The following is a 22,573-nucleotide window of genomic DNA, read 5'->3' as shown; positions in this document are numbered from 1 at the left end:
GAGCAGCACAGGCTGGCTGGGCAGTTTTGGTGCCCCGTTCTCCAGCTGGTACCCAGCCTCTGCATCCCTTGTTCTCCCTGTGACAGGTGTCCCTGTGAATAGCAGAGTGTCCTCCAAAATCCAGCAGCTTCTAAACACCTTGAAAAGGCCAAAGCGCCCTCCACTGAAGGAGTTCTTCGTGGATGATTTTGAGGAGTTGTTGGAAGGTAAAAGTTCTCCAGCTCTGAGCTTTCATGTTGCTGTGGATGGGGTGGCACATGAGTGTCAAACAGAGGTTATTGCTGCTGTGTGAGAACGCATGGAGTCCTGATCTGTATAGACCAGGATCATCACGTGTAGTGCAGAATTCAGTGGCACACGTGACCAGGTAAGACTGGTTGCTCACACTAAAGTGCCTTCGCGTTTCTGTGGGCATCCAGTCCAGTGACTCAGGCTTCATTAAAATAATTCTAAGGTTCCATTGGGTTCATGTTATTAAATTTTTTTAATTTAAACTTCAAATGTGAAATGCTTATCTTTCCATGGTATTAATTAATTCACATTTTTAACATAAATTTGGCTCCTTTTCAGAGTTTTAGTCTCTCACATATGAATGAAATGTATATCCAGAAAAGAATATAGATTAATTTTTAAAGATTTTTTTTTATGTGAAAAACAAAGTTACAGAGAGAGAGGAGGGAGTGACAGAGAAAGAGAGATATTCCATCCACTTGTTCACTCCCCAAATGGCCACAGTGGCCAGAGCTGAGCCAATTCAGAGCCAGGAGCCAGGAGCTTCTTCCAGGTCTCCCATGTCGGTACATGGGCCCAAGGATTTGGGACATCTTCCACTGATTTCCCAGGCTCATTAGCAGGAGCCGAATTGGAAGTGGAGCAGCTGGGACTTGAACCATTGTCCATATAAGATGCCAGCACTGCAGGCAATGGCTTTACCTGCTAGGTCACAGTGCTGGCCCCTAGATTAATTTTTTTGAAAAGAGAACTGGCAAGAAGCAGAAAGATGGGAGAGGAACAGAAAGAAAGTCAAGGACCCTTGTGTGCGTGTGTTATTAGAGTTTGGGGTACCCTGCGGCCCAGCCCACAGCCCTTTGCCTCTTGTGCAGTGTCCTGGCAGCAGGTCAGCCCAGGGGTGGCCTCCAGACCTGAGGAAGACACAGGACTTTTCAATCATGTTTGTGCTTGACAATGAGACAGTGCCTTTCAAATTCAGAGTTCAGAGGTGTGCGCGAATCGTAAAGCAATCTGTCTTATTGCTTGGGCAGATTTTGATTAGATTGCACTGGAAATAGGATTTACTTTGTTCTTCCAACAGAGCAGTGGTCTCCCTGATGCCAGACTGAGCTGATAGCACTGCTCACTCCCATCCTGTGTAAGCAGGTCTCTAGGACCTGGCCATTACCCTGCTACTCTGCGGTTGGATTGTGGGCAATAGAGGGGCCACATTGCAATACAGAGGGTGGGAAAGTAGGAAAACCATCATGAGGTCATCTTTGATTGACAGGATGGTGGGCCATTTTTAACTTTATTTCAAAGCCATCATCATCTATAACCAAATCTCTTCTATTCCTTTGGTTATTTGTCTGTGACTATGATATTGATGTAAGAAATTAAACTATTGTAAGCTTTTTATAGTTGATAGTAAAAACAAAATGATAAAATATGAATGCTTAAAAACAAAATGTGTGCATTTGAAATGTTGACTTTTAAATTTTTATTTCCTTTAGTTCAGCAGCCAGATCCAAATCAGCCCAAGCCTGAGGGGGATCAGATGGTGGTGCTGAAAGGGGAGCCTCTGTCTGTGGGCGCTCCTTGGCCCCCATCCCTGCTGGCCGCCCTGCAGCACTGGGGAACAACACAGCCCAAAGCCCCCTGTCTGACTGCTTTGGATACGGCGGGGAAGGCCATCTGCACCCTCACCTATGGCAAGTGTCAGCAGAACCAGCGGTACTTCCTGTTTGGCCGTGAAGCATTACGTAACTTACGCAGCGCACACACAGCTTGATTGAGAAACCAACACAACTAAGTTATGCTCCTTCTTCCCAGCAGAGGCCACTGCCTGGCTGGTTTCGATTATTTGCAGAATAGTCTTAGAGAATGCATTCTGAACAATGTAGTTAAGTTCTATCTTATTTTGAACTTTGCATAAGTGGAATCATGTAGAATGTATTTTGTGTATGGCATCTTTAGGTTCCATATTATATTTTGGGGTAGTATAAGTCTTATGCATACTTGCGTATACAGCATGGTGTGTTTTACAGACTGAATGTGCTCCTGTGCACAGCACTCAGCAGAAGTGTGGCCAGGTCTAGGCCCCTCATGCCGCCTCCAGCACTGACACCCTCCACACTCAGAGGGTAGCCATTGTCCCGACTGTTTGCACTGCTAGTTTTACCAGGGTTACAATTTTATGTTAACAATACTTTATAAAAGCTATTCTTTTCTTTTTGCGTTCATTTGCCAAGCATGTGAGACCTATCATGGTATTGTATGGAGCTGTAGTATATTCTCATTGGTGGGGATTCTCTTGAATAAATATATCAGAACTTAAACATACAGCTGGCGCTGCGGCTCAATAGGCTATTCCTCTGTCTGCAGCGCCAGCACCCCGGGTTGGGTTCCGGTTGGGGCACCAGTTCTGTCCCGGTTATTCCTCTTCCAGTCCAGCTCTCTGCTGTGGCCCGGGAGTGCAGTGGAGGATGGCCCAAGTGCATGGGCCACTTCACCCGCATGGGAGACTGGGAGGAAGTACCTGGCTCCTGGCTTTGGATCGGTGCAGCACCGGCTGTAGCAGCCATTTGGGGAGTGAACCAATGGAAGAAAGACCTTTCTCTCTGTCTCTCTCTCACTGTCTAACTCTGCCTGGCAAAAAAAAAAAAACGAACTCAAACATACTTCAGTAGATGGCCGTCTGGGCAGTTTCCAGTTTGGGGCCATGTGGTGCTACAGTGAACGTTGTGTGTGAGTCTTGTGGGGTGGGTTGCGTTGTGCTAGGTGAAGGCAGCAGTGCAAAGTTCTGCTGCAGCACAGGCCCCAGCCGTGTCCAGCAGCGTTCACTCCCACGAGCAGTGTGTGAAGAGTTCCAGTTGCGTCACACCCTCGCCAGCACTTGCTGTCTGCCTGTTTCATCTTACTGTTTCTTGTAGGGGGTGCTCAATGTAGGTGCTCAAATTAGGTGGCTCTAATTTGCATTTCCTTATGGATGATATTATTTAGATGATTATTGGCTATTTGAATATCCTCCTTTATAAACTATTAAAACCTTTGACTAACTTTTCCGGTTGCTTGCTGATGTTCTCTTGCTGCTGCGTGTCTCAGATATAAGCTTCCTGTCATATTTTTTGCGGCTGTCTTATCTCAGTGGCTTGCCGTTTAACACTTCCCATTGCGGCTTTTGATGAATGAAATCTTAATTTAATGTAATCTAGTTTATATATTTTCCCATCTTTATTGTGGTTTTTGTCCTGTTAGGAAGTCTTTGCCAGACTTAAGGTCACACAGATATTCTCCTATACACTCTTCCACAAAATTTGTGGTTTCACTTTCCTGCTAAGGCACTGTGATGGATCTAAGGTTTCATTGTGATGTGAGGCTGGAGTCAGTCTCTTTCCTTAAAAAGTTGTAATTAGGTATCACTTCCTGAAGTGACAGGCTTTCCCCCAGGCACTGCAGTGCCACTTTGCCCTCTGTCAAGTGACAAGTAGACTTGTGGCCTACAGCTGCTCCAGTCTTTTCTCTCACTCTCTCTGAGATAGTGGAGCTGTGAGTCTCAGTGTTTGGTGTGTGAGAACCTCCAGTTCTGGGATTGTTCCTTAAGCTTGCCTTAACTTTTCCAAAAGTGCTTTTTTTTTTTTTTTTTTTTTTTTTTTGACAGGCAGAGTTAGACAGTGAGAGAGAGAGAGAGACAGAGAAAAAGATCTTCCTTCCGTTGGTTCACCTCCCAAATGGTCACTACAGCCGGTGCTGCACCGATCTGAAGCCAGGAGCCAGGTGCAGCTCCTCCTGGAAGAGGAGCAACCGGGACAGAATCCAGCGCCCCAACTGGGACTAGAACCCAGGATGCCAGCGCAACAGGCAGAGGATTAGCCAAGTGAGCCACGGCGCCGGACCTAAAAGTGCCTTTTTTTAAAAAAAATTTTATTTATTTATTTATTTGAAAGGCAGTGTTACAGAGAGGCAGAGGCAGAAAGAGAAAGAGAGGTCTTTCCTCACTGGTTCACTCCCCAGATGGCCATAACAGCTAGAGCTGGGCTGATCAGAAGCCCAGAGCCAGGAGCTTCTTCCAGATCTCCCACATAGGTGCAAGGGCCCAAGGACTTGGGCCATCTTCAACTGCTTTCCCAGGCCATAGTAGAGAGCTGGATTGGAAGTGGAGCAGCTGGGACTTGAACTGGTGCCCATATGGGATCCCAGCACTGCAGGTGGCAGCATTTCCCACCACACCACAGCACCAGCTCCAAAAATTCTTTTTTTTTTAAACATTGATTTAATAAATATAAATTTTATAGGTACAACTTTAAGAATATAGCGGTTCTGGGGCCAGCACCGTGGTGCAGTAGGTTAATCCTCCGCTTGCAGCGCCGGGATCCCATATGGGCGCCAGTCCTATTCCTGGCTGCTATTCTTCCAATCCAGCTCTCTGCTATGGCCTGGGGAAGCAGTAGAAGATGTCCCAAGTGCTTGGGCCCCTGCACCCGCATGGGAGACCCAGAAGAAACTCCTGGCTTTGAATCGGCGCAGCTCCAGCTGTTGCAACTATTTAGGGAGTGAACCAATGGAAGGAAGACCTTTCTGTCTCTCCCTCTCACTGTCTGTAACTCTACCTCTCAAATAAGTAAATAAAATCTTTAAAAAAAATAGCAGTTCTTCCCCCCATACCCACCCTCCCACTTCCACTCCCATCCCACCTCCTACTCCCTCTCCTATCCCATTCTTTACTAAGATTCATTTTTAATTATCTTTATTTACAGATGATCAACTTAGTATATACTAAGTAAAGATTTCAACAGATTGCACCCACACAGACACACAAAGTATAAAGTACTGCTTGAGAACAAGTTTTACCATTAATTCTCATAGTACAACTCATTAAGGACAGAGGTCCTACGTGGGGAGCAAGTGAACAGTGACTCCTGTTGTTGATTTAACAGTTGGCACTCTTATTTATGATGTCAGTAATCACCCAAAGCTCTTTTTTTTTTTTTTTTTGAACAGGCAGAGTGGATAGTGAGAGAGAGAGACAGAGAGAAAGGTCTTCCTTTTTGCCGTTGGTTCACCCTCCAATGGCCGCCATGGCTGGCGTGCTGCGGCCGGCGCACCGCGCTGATCCGAAGGCAGGAGCCAGGTGCTTCTCCTGGTCTCCCATGGGGTGCAGGGCCCAAGCACTTGGGCCATCCTCCACTGCCCTCCCGGGCCACAGCAGAGAGCTGGCCTGGAAGAGGGGCAACCGGGACAGAATCCGGCGCCCCGACCAGGACTAGAACCCGGTGTGCCGTTGCCGCTAGGCGGAGGATTAGCCTGTTGAGCCGCGGCGCCGGCCATGTCACTTCTTTTAAAAACTGCATAGGATGGATGTTGAGCAGTTTCCGTGTGCTGTTGGGGGTGGACTCAGTTACCTGATCTTTCTGTCCTGTTTGCACTCTTACCTCTCTCCAGCGGCCCAGACACCTGCAGTCTCTGGTGCTGTCTCTCAGCGGGGCTCTCCTTTGCAGAGCCGCAGCTGCTCCCCGCACAGGCAGGCAGTCACAGGAGGTGCAAGGCTCCAGCAGCTGCAGCGCTCTCAGTAAGCCGTGGAGACGGGCTGTGGCCCACTTCACAGGCAGGCAGTCACAGTAGGTGCAAGGCTCCAGCAGCTGCAGCTCTCAGCAAGCCGTGGAGACGGGCTGTGGCCCACTTCACAGGCTTGTCACGCTGAAAGGGCCCTGTACTGCCTCCATAGATGGTTTGATTTAGAGATGTGGAGTAGGGAGAGGGCACTCGCAACGCAGTGCTAGTCACTTCTGGAAAATGGCACGTGCGCGTATCTGCAGACTCACATGACCAGATTCCTACTCTTTCGGTCAGCTTTTCTTTATTCTGAATTTTCTGTAAGAAAATGCCATTTGTTTTTCTGTTGTGAACAGAAACTTGCAGCTTGTGTTTGAGAGAAAGCTCTGATGTTCATCACAGCGTGTGCAGCATAGTTGTGTGGCGGAAGCCCCTGGTTTAATGCTGTGTTATGGAGTGTTGTGATTGTTGCCTTAAAATGTTAACTACTAGTTTCTTACATTTTACATTTTTTTTAATTTTAGGCAAACTTTGGAGTCGGAGTTTAAAACTAGCTTATACGCTACTTAATAAGCTGACTAGTAAGAATGAACCACTCCTTAAACCTGGAGACAGAGTAAGTAACAAGAATGTAACTTTATTGGAATCAGCAAAATCAGAGGCTTTAAAAATCTGTCACTGAAATCAGTGTTCTATTTGCTGGGTAGAAATATAGCGTTAACATAAGGGATTTAAGGTCAACAATCAAAAAATATGGAAAAAGCGTGAGATGTGGGAGAGAATGAGCAGTCATTGTCCATTGATTCTTCACTTCTCTTTTCTTGTACTTCATATATGTTGACATTAAGAAATGTTAAATTTCTGAAGATTAAATTTTGAGTTAACACTGATTTCACTTTAAATTATGTGGTTTGTTATTCATCTGCTTCCCATCCCTTATGGCCAGGCAACTGCCTCTTAGCTGTCTACCAAATAGAACCCAAAGGGAGCGAGAGGCTCTTCTCTTGTCCTGTGCTGCCCTTCATGCCGCATAGGACTATTTAACCCAAATCAAATAAAATCTAAGACTTAGTTCCTCAGCTGCATGAGCCATACTTTGAGGGCTCAGTGGCCCAGGGGCTGACAGCTACTGGAGTATTTCTGCCGCCGTAGGAGGTTCTGTTGAATGGTTGTACTCCCGGCAAGCTGAGGGCACTGGCAGGTCCGGCATGGGAAACTGGAGGATATGGTAAAAGCCATTGTGCTTCCCAGTGGCGCCTCTAATGAAAAATCGCCAGTGTTAGGTCACCAACAAGGAAATTGCCAGGTGATAGGAAATCCCAGGGAACGCCTGCGGTGCCTCACTCTTTGATATGAACTGAGGACGAAGAGGGGCGCTCCAGTATGAAAGAAAACAACCTAAAGACAAATGAGAGGGAAGAGGAGGAAGGGCAGAGGAAGTACACATGGAGAAAAGCTAGATACGGAAAGCAAATTTTCTAAAAGTAGTGTTTGTAACCCCCAACAGCTGGGAGTGTTATTCCATAAAGCAAGAGAAGGGAGTTAGCAGGAAGGACCAAAGTAGGAAGAAAAGCAGGAAAACAGTAAACTTGATCAGAAAAGTCCAATGTCTGACTGCTAATGGGAGTCCAGAAAGAGATAATGAGAACAGCGAAAACAAAAGCACTGCTGCTTGCCAGACCATCTGCAGTGCTGCACCAGGCTAAGGAAACAGCAAAGAGCTTGGAGCTTTCACAGGAAAAGCAGGATGTGTGCTGTGCTTCGGGTCTTCTCAGTACCGAAACTGGAGGAGAAGCGAGTGGTGCTTCCGGAGATGATTTCTTTAAAGAGGTTTCTTTGAAAGGCAGAATGACAGACAGACAGACAGACAGACAGAGAGAATATCTTCCATCTGCTACTTCACTACCCAAATGGCTGCAACAACCAGGTCTGGGCCAGTGGGAAGCCAGGAACCAGGCACTCCGTCTTGGTCTCCCACTTGGGTGGCAAGGGCCCAAGTATTTGGGCCATCATGTGCTGCTTTCTTAGGCCACATTAGGATGGAACAGGGTCAGAAGTGCAGTAGCAGGACTTGAACCTACACTCCAGTATAAATGCCAGCATCACAAGTAGCAACTTAACCACTGTGCCACAACAACGCTAGCCCTGAGATTATGATTTTTAACCTGCAGTTCTGTTTCCAGAGATAGAACAAATAGGAGAATGACATAACCAGTTATAAACTTGTAGGACCCAAAAATCTGACTCGTAAGCCCTGTTTTGGCAAATTGCTAGAGGATGTGTTTCAGCAGAGGATGTGTGAGCAGAGTCCAAATGGGAGCCACGTGAAGGGTCCAGGATGACACTGGTCGCAGCCAAGGAGCAGCCCAGACAAGGCCAGCAGGGCTGCAGCAGCCCGGGAATGGAGTAGAATGGGCAGCACCAGGGACAACCTGCAAGGGTGGGAGCCTGTGTTCAGCCAAAGGCCATTTGGATATTCACATCATTCATGGGCCATAAAAATTAATAAGCTTAAAAAATATCTTACTATAGATTTATTGAATTCCAAATCTTGCCTGTAACGGCTGCCTTGGCAGGCCCAGACCAAATGATTTTATGGACATTATATGGCCAGTGGGCGGGATGTTCCCCACTCCTGAGGAGGTTCACATTACTAGTTTTTTTTTTTTTTTAATTTATTTTTATTTATTTGAAAGGCAGAGCTACAGAGAGTTACAGAGAGAAACAGAGAAAGAGAGGTCTCCCATCTGCTGGTTCACTCCCCAAATGGTTGCAGTGGCCAGAGCTGAACCAATCAGAAGCCAGGAGCTTCCTCTGGGTCTCCCACGTGGGTGCAGGGGCCCAAAGACTTGGACCATCCTCTGCTGCCTTCCCAGGTGCAGTAGCAGGGAGCTTGATTGGAAGTGGAGCAGCATTTACCCACAGTAACAGCAAGCAGAACAGACACCTAACTGTAAAAGTGAAAAACCTGGCAGTGGAAACATTACTCTAAAAAAAAAAATGGGAGTAAATAATAAAAGAAAGGTCTGAAATATTTTTAAAGTGGTTGCTTTGAAGGGGGAGCGTGGGACTCATTCCTTTTAGTACTTTTGTCATTTTAAAATCTTTTAAAAGTAATTTTGATAAATGAAAATGTAAAGCCACTAATGTAGAGCTTGTATTTTACACAGAGCACTGTGACCGGGTGGGAATGAAGGGCTCCAGTGGGGGCTCAGGATGGGAGTGTCTTGGCTGACATCTGCCCACCACACTTCCTGCCAGTGCACTGAAGCCTTGACTAGAGACTTCAGTTGAAACCTTGGTGTCAAGATTTTTTTTCTCTTGGAAGCTATTATATTAGATATAATTTGAGTCCCTGTTCATTTTCCCTATTGGTAATGGTGTTTTCTCACCTGGGCTAATTGATAGGTGATGGTCAGCATTTTTGGGTACTGGGTATGGATGCTACAGCCAGACTCTTGCTGGGCTGCCTTTAAATCTAGAAATGTAAAATTTTTTGCTGTATGTGGAGTAAAATCTCATCTTTTTTTTTAAAGATTTATTTATTTATTTGAAAGAGTTACAGAGAGAGAGAGGAGAGGCAGAGAGAGAGAGAGAGAGGAGAGGGGAGGGGAGGAGAAGAGAGGGGAGGGGAGGAGAGGAGAGGAAGAGGAAGAGGAAGAGGTCTTCCATCCTCTGGTTCACTCTCCAGTTGGCCGCAACGGCCAGAGCTGCGCTGATCTGAAGCCACCAGGAGCCAGGAGCTTCTCCCACATGGGTGCAGGGGCCCAAGTACTTGAGCCATCTTCTACTGCTTTTCCAGGCCATAGCAGAGAGCTGGATCAGAAGAGGAGCAGCTGAGACTTGAACTGGCACCCATATGGGATGCCGGCTCTATAGGTGGTGGCTTTATCTGCTATGCCACAGTGCTGGCCCCAAAATCTCATCTTAAAGACATAGCTAAGTTTACACGAATAAGGAAATGTAAGGGCAAAGCATTAATTCCAAAATTAAATTTTCTGAACTAAATTTGGAAACTCATAAGGGAATCTAAAATGTTAGTTCCATCTAATCAGCAGAAATTCTAATAGTTGAGAAGATTCAATTATCCCCACATCGATTTCATGATTTCTCTTTGCTGTTGTAGGTGGCGCTTGTGTTTCCAAATAGTGACCCCGTGATGTTCCTGGCTGCATTTTACGGCTGTCTCCTGGCAGAGCTGGTTCCTGTGCCCGTAGAAGTGCCGTTAACAAGAAAGGTAGTAAAACAGTGCAGGCCCTGGGACTCCTGGTGTCTCCTGCCTCCAGGCCTGCAGGATGCATGTGGGCCCGCAGCCAGGGGCTGTTTGGAAGAGAGCAGCTTGATGGCAGGAAGGCCAGGACGTGGGAGAGAAGCGCGGAGCACCTTGTGCACAGACGCTGTTCTCTCCTGCTGGGGAAGGACTCAGAGCAGCTGGAGCTGTCCGACCACCCAGCTGATTTCCCAGCAGAAACTCTGGGCAGTTTTCCTCTTACAATTGGCAAGTTAAAAACTTTTTTGTTAAACTTTTCATCAAAGCCATGTGCTTATTGGTGATTTTCATTTCTTAGGGATCATATATCATTACAGTGGTATATTTATAGTATACTTCTCTACAATTAACAAGCTGGAACTTCTCTTGATTTTTATCATTTATTTATTTATTTGGAAGGCAGAGCTACAGGGAGGCAGAGGCATAGAGAGAGAGAGCAGTCTTCCATTTGCTTGTTCACTCCCCAAATGACCGAAATGGCTCGAGCTTTGCCCATCCGAAGCCAGGAGCCAGGAGCTTCTTCTGTGTCTCCAACACGGGTGCAGGGGCCCAAGCACTTGGGTTGTCTTCCATTGCCTTCCCAGGACATAGCAGGGAGCTGGATTGGAAGTGGAACAGCTGGGTCTCGAACTGGCATCCATATAGGATACTGGCATTGCAGGTGGCAACTTAGTCGTTATGCCACAGTGCTGCCCCCCCACCCCGACTGATAAGTAATTAGTGTGGGCAACTTACTGCTCTAGGTAGCTATAACATTTTAGATATAAATATCAGCAATCTGATAAATGAAAAAAATATCATTTCAGGAGTAGACCCAGCACCCAGCATGCATTTTAGGAAATTAGGGTTTTCTGTCATCTTTCCCAGAGTTCAGGCAGTTGTTAGTATGAGCATTATCAGTAACATATATTCACAGATCCCAGAAGTAAATTTGCAGGTACAACCAGTAAGCCTCAAAGGATGATGTATGATGAGCAGGTATTTGAATACAGAGATTCTTGGGACAAAATCTAGAGATTTGTCAGATATGAAGACAATAATAAAAGTTTGCTGAGGAACATATGTTAAAGACTTGACTGAAAGGAAGTAGATATTGAATTTATAAATTTCAAACATGAATAAATTTCAAACATGATTTAATAGAAATTATGATATTGAATTTAGAGTTTTTAAAAATGCTTCTAAATGTCTTCTAAGAATAAACTTTGAGATATTAGCTCATTACTCAGAACTTTATATTTCATCGCAAAAACAAGCCAGAATATCTTTTAAATTTAAAAATGGTTTATTTTCATGAACTATTTCATGAAAATATTATGTATACCCATAAAACAGAATTGAATTGTTCTAGACGTTTTATTGAGGGTGAAGCAAAGAGTGCATTCCCTGGGCCTGGCTGGAGTGCCAGCCCCTGTGAGTGCCCCACGTCTGCCGCCGTTGCTCTGTTTTCTGCAGGATGCAGGCAGCCAGCAGGTTGGGTTTCTGCTGGGCAGCTGTGGGGTCACCCTGGCCCTGACTACAGATGCTTGTCAGAAAGGCCTGCCCAAGGCACAGACTGGAGAGGTGGCAGCTTTCAAAGGTGAGCCCTTCCTGAGTGAGGAGACTTGGTAATCTGATTGTGGTCTTTGTTAGATCGTGCCCATCAGGCATACATTCCAGAAATGAAGCATTACAGAGGCTGAAGCGTCAGAAAAATGATGCCTTGCTGAATCTTGGTTCCAGATTGCATTCAGTTCATGCAGTCCAATATGATAGCCATTGGCCAGAGTTATCTGTTTAAAATTATTTATTATAATTAATTTATTAGGTAATTAATTGAAAGACAGAGATCTCTCCTCTGCTAGTTCACTCCCCAAATCCCTGCAAGTCAGGAGCCCGGAACTCCACCCAGGTCTCCCACCAGGGTGGCAGGTACTCAATTACTTGAGCCATCACTGATGTCTCCTAGGGTCTGCAAAGCAGGAAACTGGAGTTGGAAACTGGTGCTGGAAATCAAACTCGGATATTCCCATATGGGGTGCAGTCAGCTTAACCACTAGGCTGAATGCTACCCCAGTTATATCTGTTTAAATTTAATAAACTGGGAGTAAAGCTTGAGTTTCTCGGCTCTTGCCTGACTACTGGCTGCACTTGGAAGCAGGCTCTGACTGTAGAGACAAAGGTCCTCTGACTGCCGGTGGTGCCGGGTCCCTTGTCTGCCGTCACAGGTTGGCCCCCCCTTGCCTGGCTGGTGATTGATGGGAAGCATCTGGTCAAGCCCCCCAAGGACTGGCATCCTGTGGCCCTGGATGCAGGGACTGGGACTGCCTACATCGAGGTAATTACCACCCCTAACTCAGGGCACCCCAAAACATACCCCTCCACTAGGGCTTTATTTTTCATAAGAACGTAGCTTGCTACTCTTAACATTTCAGGCTACATTTTATCTCTGCCTTAGAACTTTCACAAGCCACGGAACCTTACTCAGGTTCTGACAGCCCTCATTTGAGCTTTGTTCTCCTCTAGCACTTGTGGCGGAGCCACATGTACCAGTGCCCTTGGGCACCTGGAGCCAGGGCTCAGGAGTACTTGGGATGGTTAGTGAAGAACACCACCACCACACCTGCTGCTTTTGGATTCCACCCTCTGTGTGTCTGCCCTGGCCTCTGGAAATACCACATAATGTTTCTGTTTCCCCCTTGAAATCTTTCAGTATAAGACCAGCAAAGAAGGCAGCACCGTGGGGATCACAGTGTCCCATGCATCCCTGCTGGCGCAGTGTCGGGCCCTGACCCAGGCCTGTGCGTACTCAGAAGGTAAGGGTTTTCAGCATGGCAGGTGCTGGCGTTTCCTGCCTCACACAGGTGCCTGGCGTACCTGACCATGCCTGACCATACCGCACAAATCATCACTACACGTGTCCTGTCCCTCCTGGTACTGCCTCTGCCCTTTAATCCAGACCACACCAGCTGTGGAGGTGCTCTGGGGTCTCTGGCTGTGCTGGACTGGGGACACACAGGGGTCTCAGCAGAGCCTGGGCAGCCCCTCACAGGGTTGCGTTCAGTAAATGCACTTGCGCTGATTTTATAGCACATGAACTTTATATACCCCCAGTTCATTCAAACATGCGTTAGCCAGGTGCACAGGCCAGCTCCCGTGGCTGGTTCAATCTGTGGCATACTAAACGGTATATTCTGTGTTGAAAAAAGTGAAGGAGACTCTTATTAGAACACATTTTTCTGCTGCTATTTTCTATGGCTATGGTTTTTGCCTAAAGTGTCATGCATTAAGTATACAAGTGGATTCTTTGTGGTCATAGATTATTTCTTGGTAAAGTATGAGTAGCCCCCGAATTACTGTTAAATATCTAAATATCAGATATTTAACTTAGAAAAGTTTTTTCAAATGTTATTCATTTTTTTTGAGAGGCAGAAAGAGACTGAGAGTGCCCATCCATATTGTTTTAAATTAATATTGTTTTTAAATGATAGATTATATATATAATATATTTGGGGAAAAAGTACAATATGAGAAATTACTTTTAAAACTACTGCATTTGAAGGTAAGTTGAGTGGTATGTTTGCTGCTAAAGTGCGAGTGTCTAAAAGCAAGGTGTCGCTTGAGTTCTGTAGCTGACAAAGGATGGTCACAGTTCAGGGTGCAGCAGTATTTCCTGGCACACACATCAAGCCTCAGCTCTCCTGGTTTTCTCTGTGAGTGCATCTGGGGTGGCTTGGGACCATTAGTGAGGAACCAGGTCAGCTGAAAACCCTGGACTCTGTCCTCTGTGCTGTGTGTGGTGCGATCCAGAGGATGTGGCCAGGGCCTTGCTGATTACCCTGGGGACCCTCATCCACCCAGCCCTAAATCCTGACAGCTGTGTGCCTCTGGATGAGATGGATGGGGGACAGGAGCATCTTTCTGAAGGGGTGTGGAGCTGCCTACTCTCAGAGAAGGAGGCTGCAGGACCTCGGCCTCCAGCCGCGAGAAATCGGGGGCTGGTGTGAGCTGAGAGATGGAGAATATCCATGACCATGCCCCACCCAGCCTCTTGATTCTGAAAAGAATGCATGCACTCAACATATAAATGAAATATGAGCTAGTATGTTCTCTAGCTTCTTACGTACGTGATACTCCTGTGTTCGATTAGTGATCAGCACATATATCGATCTAAAACTGTCTGACCTACTTTTGTGTTTTTCCAGTAATCTGGGTGTGTCATTAATTAGTTGGCATATGGTGTTTAGATGTTGATGGTGTGCCTGTCTCAGGATTTCGCTAGAAAGCGCATAGGGCTTTGAGAGCTGTGGAGTGGCTCAACCTTCTTTGTCCACTTTCAGGAGAGACATTGACGAATGTGCTAGATTTCAAAAGGGATGCTGGGCTGTGGCACGGAGTGCTGACGGTGAGTGTGGTCTGCTGCCGTGAGGTGACCCGGCCTGTCCCTGTGATGCTGCTGTGACAGTATAGGTTTGGGGCTGCTTTTTGTGGCACAGTGTGGCGTGGCTCAGCTCTGTTCCTTTCTCACAGAGCGTCATGAACAGGATGCACGTGGTCAGCATCCCGTACGCACTCATGAAGGTCAACCCACTCTCCTGGATTCAGAAAGTGTGCTCCTATAAAGGTACTCAGTGCCCCCTCACTGACTCATCCTTCTTTAAAGAAATCTCTTTGAGCTGATCTGTAGTAATTAAGAAAAAATAAAGCTGATGTGTGGAGTAGGAGATAAGGGTCCTGTGGGGTTGATGGGGCCCACCATTGGTCCTGCAGCCACCCATGGTGTGACCAAGTCTAGTACAAGGCCTGGGAAGCCACTTGCAAAGAACCATAGACTAGTTTTGTTTTCTTGCAATTTCCTTTACAGTTATGTCCATTCTCCTAATCTTAGGATTTGAGATGGCTTTAATTTGAAGTTAGACTTTGCAAGCCGCCAGAAGCAAAGTTTCTCGTTCTGATGGTGCTGTCTACAACTGAGGGGTGAGAGGCCGCCACACGGTGGCATCTGAATCCTCCATCTCTAACCCCTGGTGATCAAGGTGTCTCCTGAGACTGAGTAGGAGGCTTTGACACAGCAACACCCACACAGTCAGGGTGTCCATCTGTCTCTGCCCCAGGGAAGCCAGGAGGCACCTCCCCCTTGGGCCACCTGTGTGTGTTCTGCACTGGTGACCATGGTCCATGGTGCAAGGTCAAGGTGACAGCTGTTTGTTTCTTTTGTGGAAGAAAGCTGCAGGGTGGGCTGGGGGCTGTGATTTGCCTGATACCACACACAGTGCATGGCAAGGACTGAGAGCCAAATCATCCGTTAAATCCTGGTTCTCTCAGCTTCTGCACTTGGCTACCAGGTGACAACAAGGCATGAACAGTGAGGCATCATTAAACCAGGGCCTGCAACCAGGGGAGGGCAGTAGGAGACAAAATGGGCAAATGTGAAATGGAATACAGAACCTCTGAGAGAAAAAAATTGAGAGAGGATATGAGTTTATTATATCTAAATTATATGTCAAAGATGATTCCTAGGAATCTGAGAGTGTACTTCCCATCTGTGGGAGTGTGTGGCTGCCCACCTCTGCTGTGACACAGGATGTCTGTGTGGCTCCTCTCTCAGCCCAGGTTGCCTTGGTGAAGTCCCGAGACATGCACTGGTCTCTCCTGGCTCAGCGAGGTCAGAGGGACGTCAGCCTCAGCTCTCTGCGCATGCTGATTGTGGCCGATGGCGCCAACCCCTGTGAGTAGCCCCTGCAACTGAGTGTGTGTCCTGTGCAGGGCTCCCTCCTGCATACCCTGACTCACCAGGGGGTTGGGGTGACCTGTTGGGGTAGAACACCTGGAGAAGCAACATTAAGAATTTTTTGCTGCCAATGTTAGGTAAAATGTAAATGTCCTCTATGTTCTATGATAAATAACTTGGTGACTGTTGGCATGCCTCATGCATGCTTGTTAGGGCACTACATTTAAAAGCAGCTTTAATACAGTTGACAAACCACACCTTGATTAGTTCATCTTTCTTAAGAAATCAACAGATTGTTCTATGGAATGGGGAGGCCCTGTTTCTCTTTGGACTTCATCCCAAGTCGCCTGCCCTTTAAAGCTTGTGTCTCTGTCTCCACCCTCCACCCCCTTACTCCTGGCCCCAGCTTCTCCCACCGGGACTCACCCAGCCTTCCTCTGTGCATGCCTGGCTGACCCCTGCATCACCTGGGAGGAACTTGCTTAGGCTGCTGCCTGAGTACCCAGGATCCTCCCTGGCACAGTGATCTGAACAATAACTGCTGGTATGGTAGCTACAAGTGTGAGTGAGCTTTGAGGGCCTGGGACTGTCTAGGGCCCAACTCAGCAACCTGTGGGAATGTCCCAGGTAATGCCTGAGTAGGGGTTCCCCATACCACGTACACCTGCTGGCCAGGTAGGAGGAGTTGACTTGTTTAACAAACTGCCTTGCTCCCTGAGTACCCTGTCTCCTGGGAGAGCAACTCACCTTCCAGCTCCCCTAAAGCCTTTCCTTCCCTTGGTGCCTGCCTCTCGACCCTCACTGCTCTCTCTGGCCTGACCCCCTGCAGTCCGGGCTGTCTGCTCATCCTCCTTGCCTCAGTCCTCTCAAGGAAGTCGGAGCACGCCCGCCCCTCCAGCACCTTCTCTGCAAGTCAGCATGTGCTCCAGGTCCCTCAGGACACCGCTGTCCACTCTCATAGCACTGAATGATCAGAGATGGTCTTGTATCCTTATGAGACCTCTCTCCTGAGGGCATGGAGTCTGAGGGCTCCCAGGAGTGCCCCCTTCCTTCCCGTGTGCCCCTCTGGTGTCAGATGTCACAGCAGGCAGAGCCCTGCAGGTGCAGAGTTCTCACGCCAGTGACAGTGACTCCCCAGTCTGGGAAGGGGCCTCCCAGAGAGGAGTGTCCACCTCGGAGACCACTGCCAGGAGCTGGGTGCTCACCACTGTGGGGCCTGGCCTGGCCTCACTGGGACATGGAAGGTTTAGGACACACATGCTTCTGCTCTGGGAGTGTAGGGCCAGAAGCCAGGGAGGGCTGTTCCCACTGCCCTGTCCTCAGCAGGCAGGGAAGGGCAGGGTCTTGGGAACAAACACAGGGTTAAAGAGAGACCTGTGAGATGTATATAAACTCTCACCTGCCAGTGATTTGGAAACGCATCTGTGTATTTCATGGAAACAGCCCTACCCACGCCCTCTGTGACACGGCCTTCCTGACCCACCGTGTTGTGGCAGCAAAGACCAAGTCCTGCTCAGTGTGGCCCCAAGGTGTGCTCTTGTACCTTGGCAGCCAAGCTCCTCAGCCCCTCCTCAGTCCCTCCAGGACTCCTATTGTGCTGCTGTCACTTCTCACAGGGTCCATATCCTCCTGCGATGCCTTCCTCAATGTCTTCCAGTCCAGGGGTCTGAGGCCGGAGGTCATCTGTCCCTGTGCCAGTTCTTCCGAGGCACTAACGGTCGCCATCCGCAGGTAACTCAATTGCTTGCTGCGTCTATTGAGCACTGACTCCGCGTCCAGCTGAGTCACTCGCACCACGTTTGGTGGAGTGCTAAAGCAGTGCTGTCCTGTGCCAGCATCCAGGCACGTCAACACAGGAGTGGAGTGGCCCTCAGGCCTCACACTTGCTCCATCAGCCTGACTTTGGGGAGAGGCTTCTTGGCCGTGCCCTGCATTCTTGCAGGCATTGGCTTGTTCTTTTCCTAAGAAAGCCTTGCCAGGTAAATGTCACAGCCTTGGCAGTATCCCGATTCTGAGACAGGTGCAGGTCTGCCTAGGTGCTCGGTACCAGACACCCTGCCCCATGAAGGCCCCAGCTCTCCTCATGTGTGGGCCAGGCTCAAGGTCCTTCCTGTGCCCCTTCCACGTATTGCATTGCTCCTCAAGCCACAGTGGGGGCTCTGGGTTCGCTTTTCTACCCTGGTTGTCTCACCTCCTCTCGGCCATCCTGCCCCAGGGCTGACAGCTGAGGGTGTCCTCTGTGTTACTTTTCTGCCATCCACTCAGCCGTTACAACATTAGTCTCAGTTGTAGTCCTGTGCAGTGTTATGTCTATATACATATACTCAGAGAAACTGTGTGCTTACCTCTATGCCAATATTAAGTAACTCTAAAGCTTTTTTCTTAATATTTATGAATTTATTTGAAAGGTAGAATTACAGAGAGGCAGAGAGAGAGAGAGCAAGAGGTCCTCATCTGCTGGTTTACTTCCCAAATGGCTGCAATGGCCGGAACTGCACTGATGCAAAGCCAGGAGCCTGGAACATCTCCAGGGTCTCCCACCTGGGAGCAGGGACCCAAGGACTTGGGCCATCTTCTGCTGCTTTCTCAGGCACATTAGCAGAGAGCTGGATCAGAAGTGGAGCAGCCGGGACTCAATCCGGCGCCCATATGGAATGCTGGCACTGCAAGTGAAGGCTTTTACCTGCTACACCACAGCACCAGCCCTACTCTAAGGTTTTAATAACAGCATTAAAAATGCCTTTATCCTTTATAAATGATAAGTTATTCTTGATTCCTTTTTTTTAAAGATTATTTTTATTTACTTGAGAGGCAGAATTGGAGAGGGAGAGTCAGAGAGAGAGGTCTGCCATCCACTGGTTCACTCCCTAAATGGCCACAATGGCCAAAGCTGAGCCAATCTGAAGCCAGGAGCTTCTTCTGGGTCTCCCACATGGATGCAGAGGCCTAACCACTTGGACCATCTTCCACTGCCCTCCTAGGCCACAAGCAGAGAGTTGGATCGGAAGAGGAGCAGCTGGGAAGACATGAATCGGCACCCATATGGGATGCTGGCGCCACAGACGAAGGCTTAGCTCCCTATACCACAGCACCGTCCTGGTCCCTTTGTTCTCTGGTGATTTGTTTTGCTCAACAGTGTAATTTTTTCTTATGGAAAAATACTGAACTTTACTGCATATGTAATAAATTATTTCCAAACTTAGTGGCCTGAGGTAGCAGGAGTCATTTTACTATCTCTCGTGCTTTCTGTCAGGAGTTTACCTTGCAGGGAGATGGTGTCTGGCCTGTAGCTTTAGGCAGCTCTCAGAGACCATTGCTCTGTGTCTTGGGATAGGCTGGTTGGGCTACCTCACAGCAAGGCAGTGCCAGTGCAATCCTCCACCTCACCTGGCTACCCAGGCTCCAGGGTGAGTGTCTCAGGACAGCAAGATGGAAGCTGAATCCCCTTGTGTGACCCACCTTGGAAGTCATGTAGTGTTCCTTCCCCTGTAGTCCCGTGCTCAGCTCCAGTGGGAAGAATGTTGGGTCACACTGCACGAGGCACATGATTGAGGATCACCATGGCACAAAGGAACCAAGAATAATGTATCGTTTGTGAGGGAGGAAGGAGTTTCTAGTGATAAGTTATTAAGACTTTAGAGCTCCTTAATACCTGCATAGAGGTAGGCACACTCGATTTCTCCGAGTATACCTGTATGAATACAACACTGCACAGGACTCAGCTGAGAACATTCGGTTCTCAGGTCGACTTCTGAGCACTGGCTTGGCGCAGAATCACGCTGCAGGCAAGGTGGGTCCTTGGCCACATGTGCCCTAGAGTTTTAACCTGCATCGGTTCCCCTGGTGCTGCTTTTGTTTTGCAGGCCGCCTGATCTGGGAGGACCTCCTCCACGAAAGGCTGTCCTGTCCATGAGCGGTCTGAGTTACGGGGTGATCAGGGTTGACACAGAAGAAAAGCTGTCAGTCCTTACTGTGCAGGACGTCGGTCAGGTGATGCCTGGAGGTAAGGGGCGTAACTGGAGCACCCTGCATCTTACACCTGGAGTCGTAACAGGGTTCCAAGTGCCCTTGTCGGGGTGCTCTAGAAGGGCGCACACAGTGAAAGATTTCTCAGAAACACTGTTGGGTGGGGCGGACATTTGGCTTAGCAGTTAGGATGCAGGTTGGGACTCTGGGATTCATGTCCTGGCTCCAGCTCCTGACAGCGCAGACCCGGGGAGGCAGCAGTGATGGCTCAGGTTGGCTCCCTGCCACGCATGTGAAAGACCTGGATTCAGTTCCTGGTTTGTGACTTTGACCCTGGCCCAGTGGCAGTTAGCAAAACAGGCATTTTGGGAATAAACTAGTAGATGGGAGTACATGCACTCTCAGTCAGTCTGTTTGTCTTTCTTTCTTTCTTTCTTTTTTTTTTTTTTTTTAGACTGGCAGAGTTAGACAGTGAGAGAGAGACAGAGAGAAAGGTCTTCCCTCTGTTGGCTCACCCCCCAAATGGCTGCCATGGCCGGCGCGCTGCGCCAATCTGAAGCCAGAAACCAGATGCCTTTCCTGGTCTTCCATGGGGTGCAGGGCCCAAGCACTTGGGCCATCCTCCACTGCACTCCTGGGCCACAGCAGAGAGCTGGACTGGAAGAGGAGCAACCGGGACTAGAACCCGGCGCCCACATGGGATGCCGGTGCCGCAGGCGGAGGATTAACCAAGTGAGCTACGGCGCTGGCCCTCTCAGTCCTTCTCTGTCTATCAAGCAAATATAAAAATTTTAAAGGAAAATGCTCTTCCACGTAAATCAGGGTTTTAATTTATAAAATATTTGTTCAGGGTAGACATTTGGTGTGGCAGTTAAGATGCGACTTGGGAAGCTTGTGTCCCATATTAGACTGCTTATGTTCCAGTCCTGGCTTGTCTCCCGGTTCCAGCTTCCTGCTGGTGTGCGCTCTGGAGCCAGTCATGATGGCTTAGGGATTTGGGTCCCTGCCACCTGCATGGGAGACCTGGATTAATTTCCTAGCTCCTGGCTTTGGCCTGGCCCAGCCCCAGCTGTTGGAGAATCTGGGGAGTGAACCAGTGGGTGGGAGATTTCTGTCTCTCTCTCTGTCTCTCTACCTTTCAAGTGAATAGCAAAGTAAAAAATTTTTAATATTTTTTCAACTCCCCCCCCCCCTCTTTTTATGTTAAGTTTAAAGAATAGCCAAAAGATCAGGTGTGTTGATGGTCTGTGACGCTGAGGTGCGGTTCTCTGGTTTCTGGGGAGATGATGGTGAGAGCTCACTGCACGCAGGCGATGTCTGCTACTTCCTGCATGTTGAAATGTTGACCCCGCCTACCCTGTGTGGTGGCATTTCTGAAGATTGTGACTCCATGACCAGGTTACTGAAGTGGGTTGTAGCAAGTGTGTGTTGTGGTGGGAGCTTGATGTGGACTCTTCCCAGAAGTCCCTGTGGGTCCCAGAAAGGCCCCGTGAGCCCTCCTGCAGCAGCAGCCAGCAGGCCTGCAGTCTCCCTACATGTGCACCTTCCCACTGAGGAGGATTAAGACAGAGCCTGGCCTGTGGCCTCCAGTGACGGTCATGAGTGGTGGACGCTGTTTGCTGCCCTGAGGCTGCCCCTCAGTGTAGCTTCCCAGCTCGCCCCACTCCATCATGGCCCTTCTAGGGTTCCTGGGCAGCTGTCTTGGTGCCTCCTGAGACCTGGAGAGTTTTCACTTGTGTTCCTACTCCTGTTTCTTTACTAATTTGAATTACATCGTTTTCTGTCTGTAATTCTGTCCAAACAAGGAATCATCAGACTTGTACAAGGCTTGAACCCGGTAATGAGGAAGGCACCAGACACTCTTCTAAACATGGGTGGAAACTGAGGTTTAATGATTCTGAATTAACATGGGGACATTCAGTTGTGCTCAATTCCTCTTATTCATAAGAACTGGGTTACAGAAAGACATGCATGTGAGGTACTCGGTAGGCCTGTGTGTCCACGGAGCTCCGCAGGAATGTGCACGTGTTGCTCCCCAAGTGTGTGTACATTAGGTGCTCTCCAGGTGTGTGTAGCACAGTAGTCCCCAGGGATGTGTGCATGGTGTTTCCCAGGTGTGTGTATCCAGGATGCTCTCCAAGTGTGTGTGTCCACAGTGCTCCCCAGGGGTGTGTGTGTGCGTGTCCATAGTGCTTCCCAGGTGTGTGTGTGTGTCCACAGTGCTCCCCAGGTGTGTGTCTGTGTGTCCACAGTGCTCCCCAGGTGTGTGTGTGTGTATATGTCTGTGTGTCCACAGTGCTCCCCAGGTGTGTGTGTGTGTGTGTGTGTCCACAATGCTCCCCAGGTATATGTGTGTGTGTGTATTCACAGTGCTCCCCAGGTGTGTGTGTGCGTGTCCATAGTGCTTCCCAGGTATATGTGTGTGTTTGTGTATGTGTATATGTGTGTCCACAGTGCTCCCCAGGTATATGTGTGTGTATATTCACAGTGCTCCCCAGGTGTGTCTGTGTGTCCACAGTGCTCCCCAGGTGTGTGTATATGTTATGTGTGTGTCTACAGCGCTCCCTAGGGGTGTGTGTGTGTGTGTGTGTGTGTATGTATGTATGTGTCCATAGTGCTCCCCAGGTGTGTGTGTGTGTGTCCCCATAGTGCTCTCCAGGTGTGTGTGTGTGTGTCCACAGTGCTCCCCAGGTATATGTGTGTGTATATTCACAGTGCTTCCCAGGTGTGTGTCTGCGTGTCCACAGTGCTCCCCAGGTGTGTGTATATGTTATGTGTGTGTCTACAGCGCTCCAGGTCTGTGTCCAGGGTGCTCCCCAGGCCTGTATGCTGGTCCCTTGGTGGACCTGTCTGTTGTTCCTAGG

At 48.4% G+C, this 22,573-nt stretch overlaps 1 protein-coding gene across 14 annotated transcripts in view; it reads left to right on the top strand.

Annotated features, from left to right (window-relative positions):
• DIP2A (DIP2 acetate--CoA ligase A) overlaps positions 1-22,573 on the top strand; it is a 112,063-nt gene that overhangs the window by 63,170 nt on the left and 26,320 nt on the right. For 8 of the 14 annotated variants that reach the window (XM_051859505.3, XM_051859509.3, XM_051859506.3 and 5 more), the window contains 12 exons: positions 87-206; positions 1,725-1,922; positions 6,288-6,379; positions 9,890-10,000; positions 11,489-11,612; positions 12,241-12,350; positions 12,726-12,828; positions 14,353-14,417; positions 14,543-14,636; positions 15,621-15,740; positions 17,360-17,474; positions 19,607-19,746. In XM_051859505.3, coding sequence (XP_051715465.1) covers positions 87-206; positions 1,725-1,922; positions 6,288-6,379; positions 9,890-10,000; positions 11,489-11,612; positions 12,241-12,350; positions 12,726-12,828; positions 14,353-14,417; positions 14,543-14,636; positions 15,621-15,740; positions 17,360-17,474; positions 19,607-19,746 — 1,392 coding nt within the window. Of the gene's footprint in view, positions 1-86; positions 207-1,724; positions 1,923-3,845; positions 4,088-6,287; positions 6,380-9,889; positions 10,001-11,488; positions 11,613-12,240; positions 12,351-12,725; positions 12,829-14,352; positions 14,418-14,542; positions 14,637-15,620; positions 15,741-17,359; positions 17,475-19,606; positions 19,747-20,917; positions 20,999-22,573 lie in introns of those variants that run through there. The other 6 variants (XM_089330395.1, XM_051859510.3, XM_089330400.1 and 3 more) reach the window with 4 other exon arrangements.

Source organism: Oryctolagus cuniculus, chromosome 4, assembly GCF_051225735.1.
Source record: "Oryctolagus cuniculus isolate XC-2025 breed Fujian yellow rabbit chromosome 4, ASM5122573v1, whole genome shotgun sequence".
NCBI lineage: Eukaryota > Metazoa > Chordata > Mammalia > Lagomorpha > Leporidae > Oryctolagus > Oryctolagus cuniculus.
The sequence above is the reverse complement of the archived record's forward strand: the minus strand, read 5'-3'. Positions and strand labels throughout refer to the sequence as shown.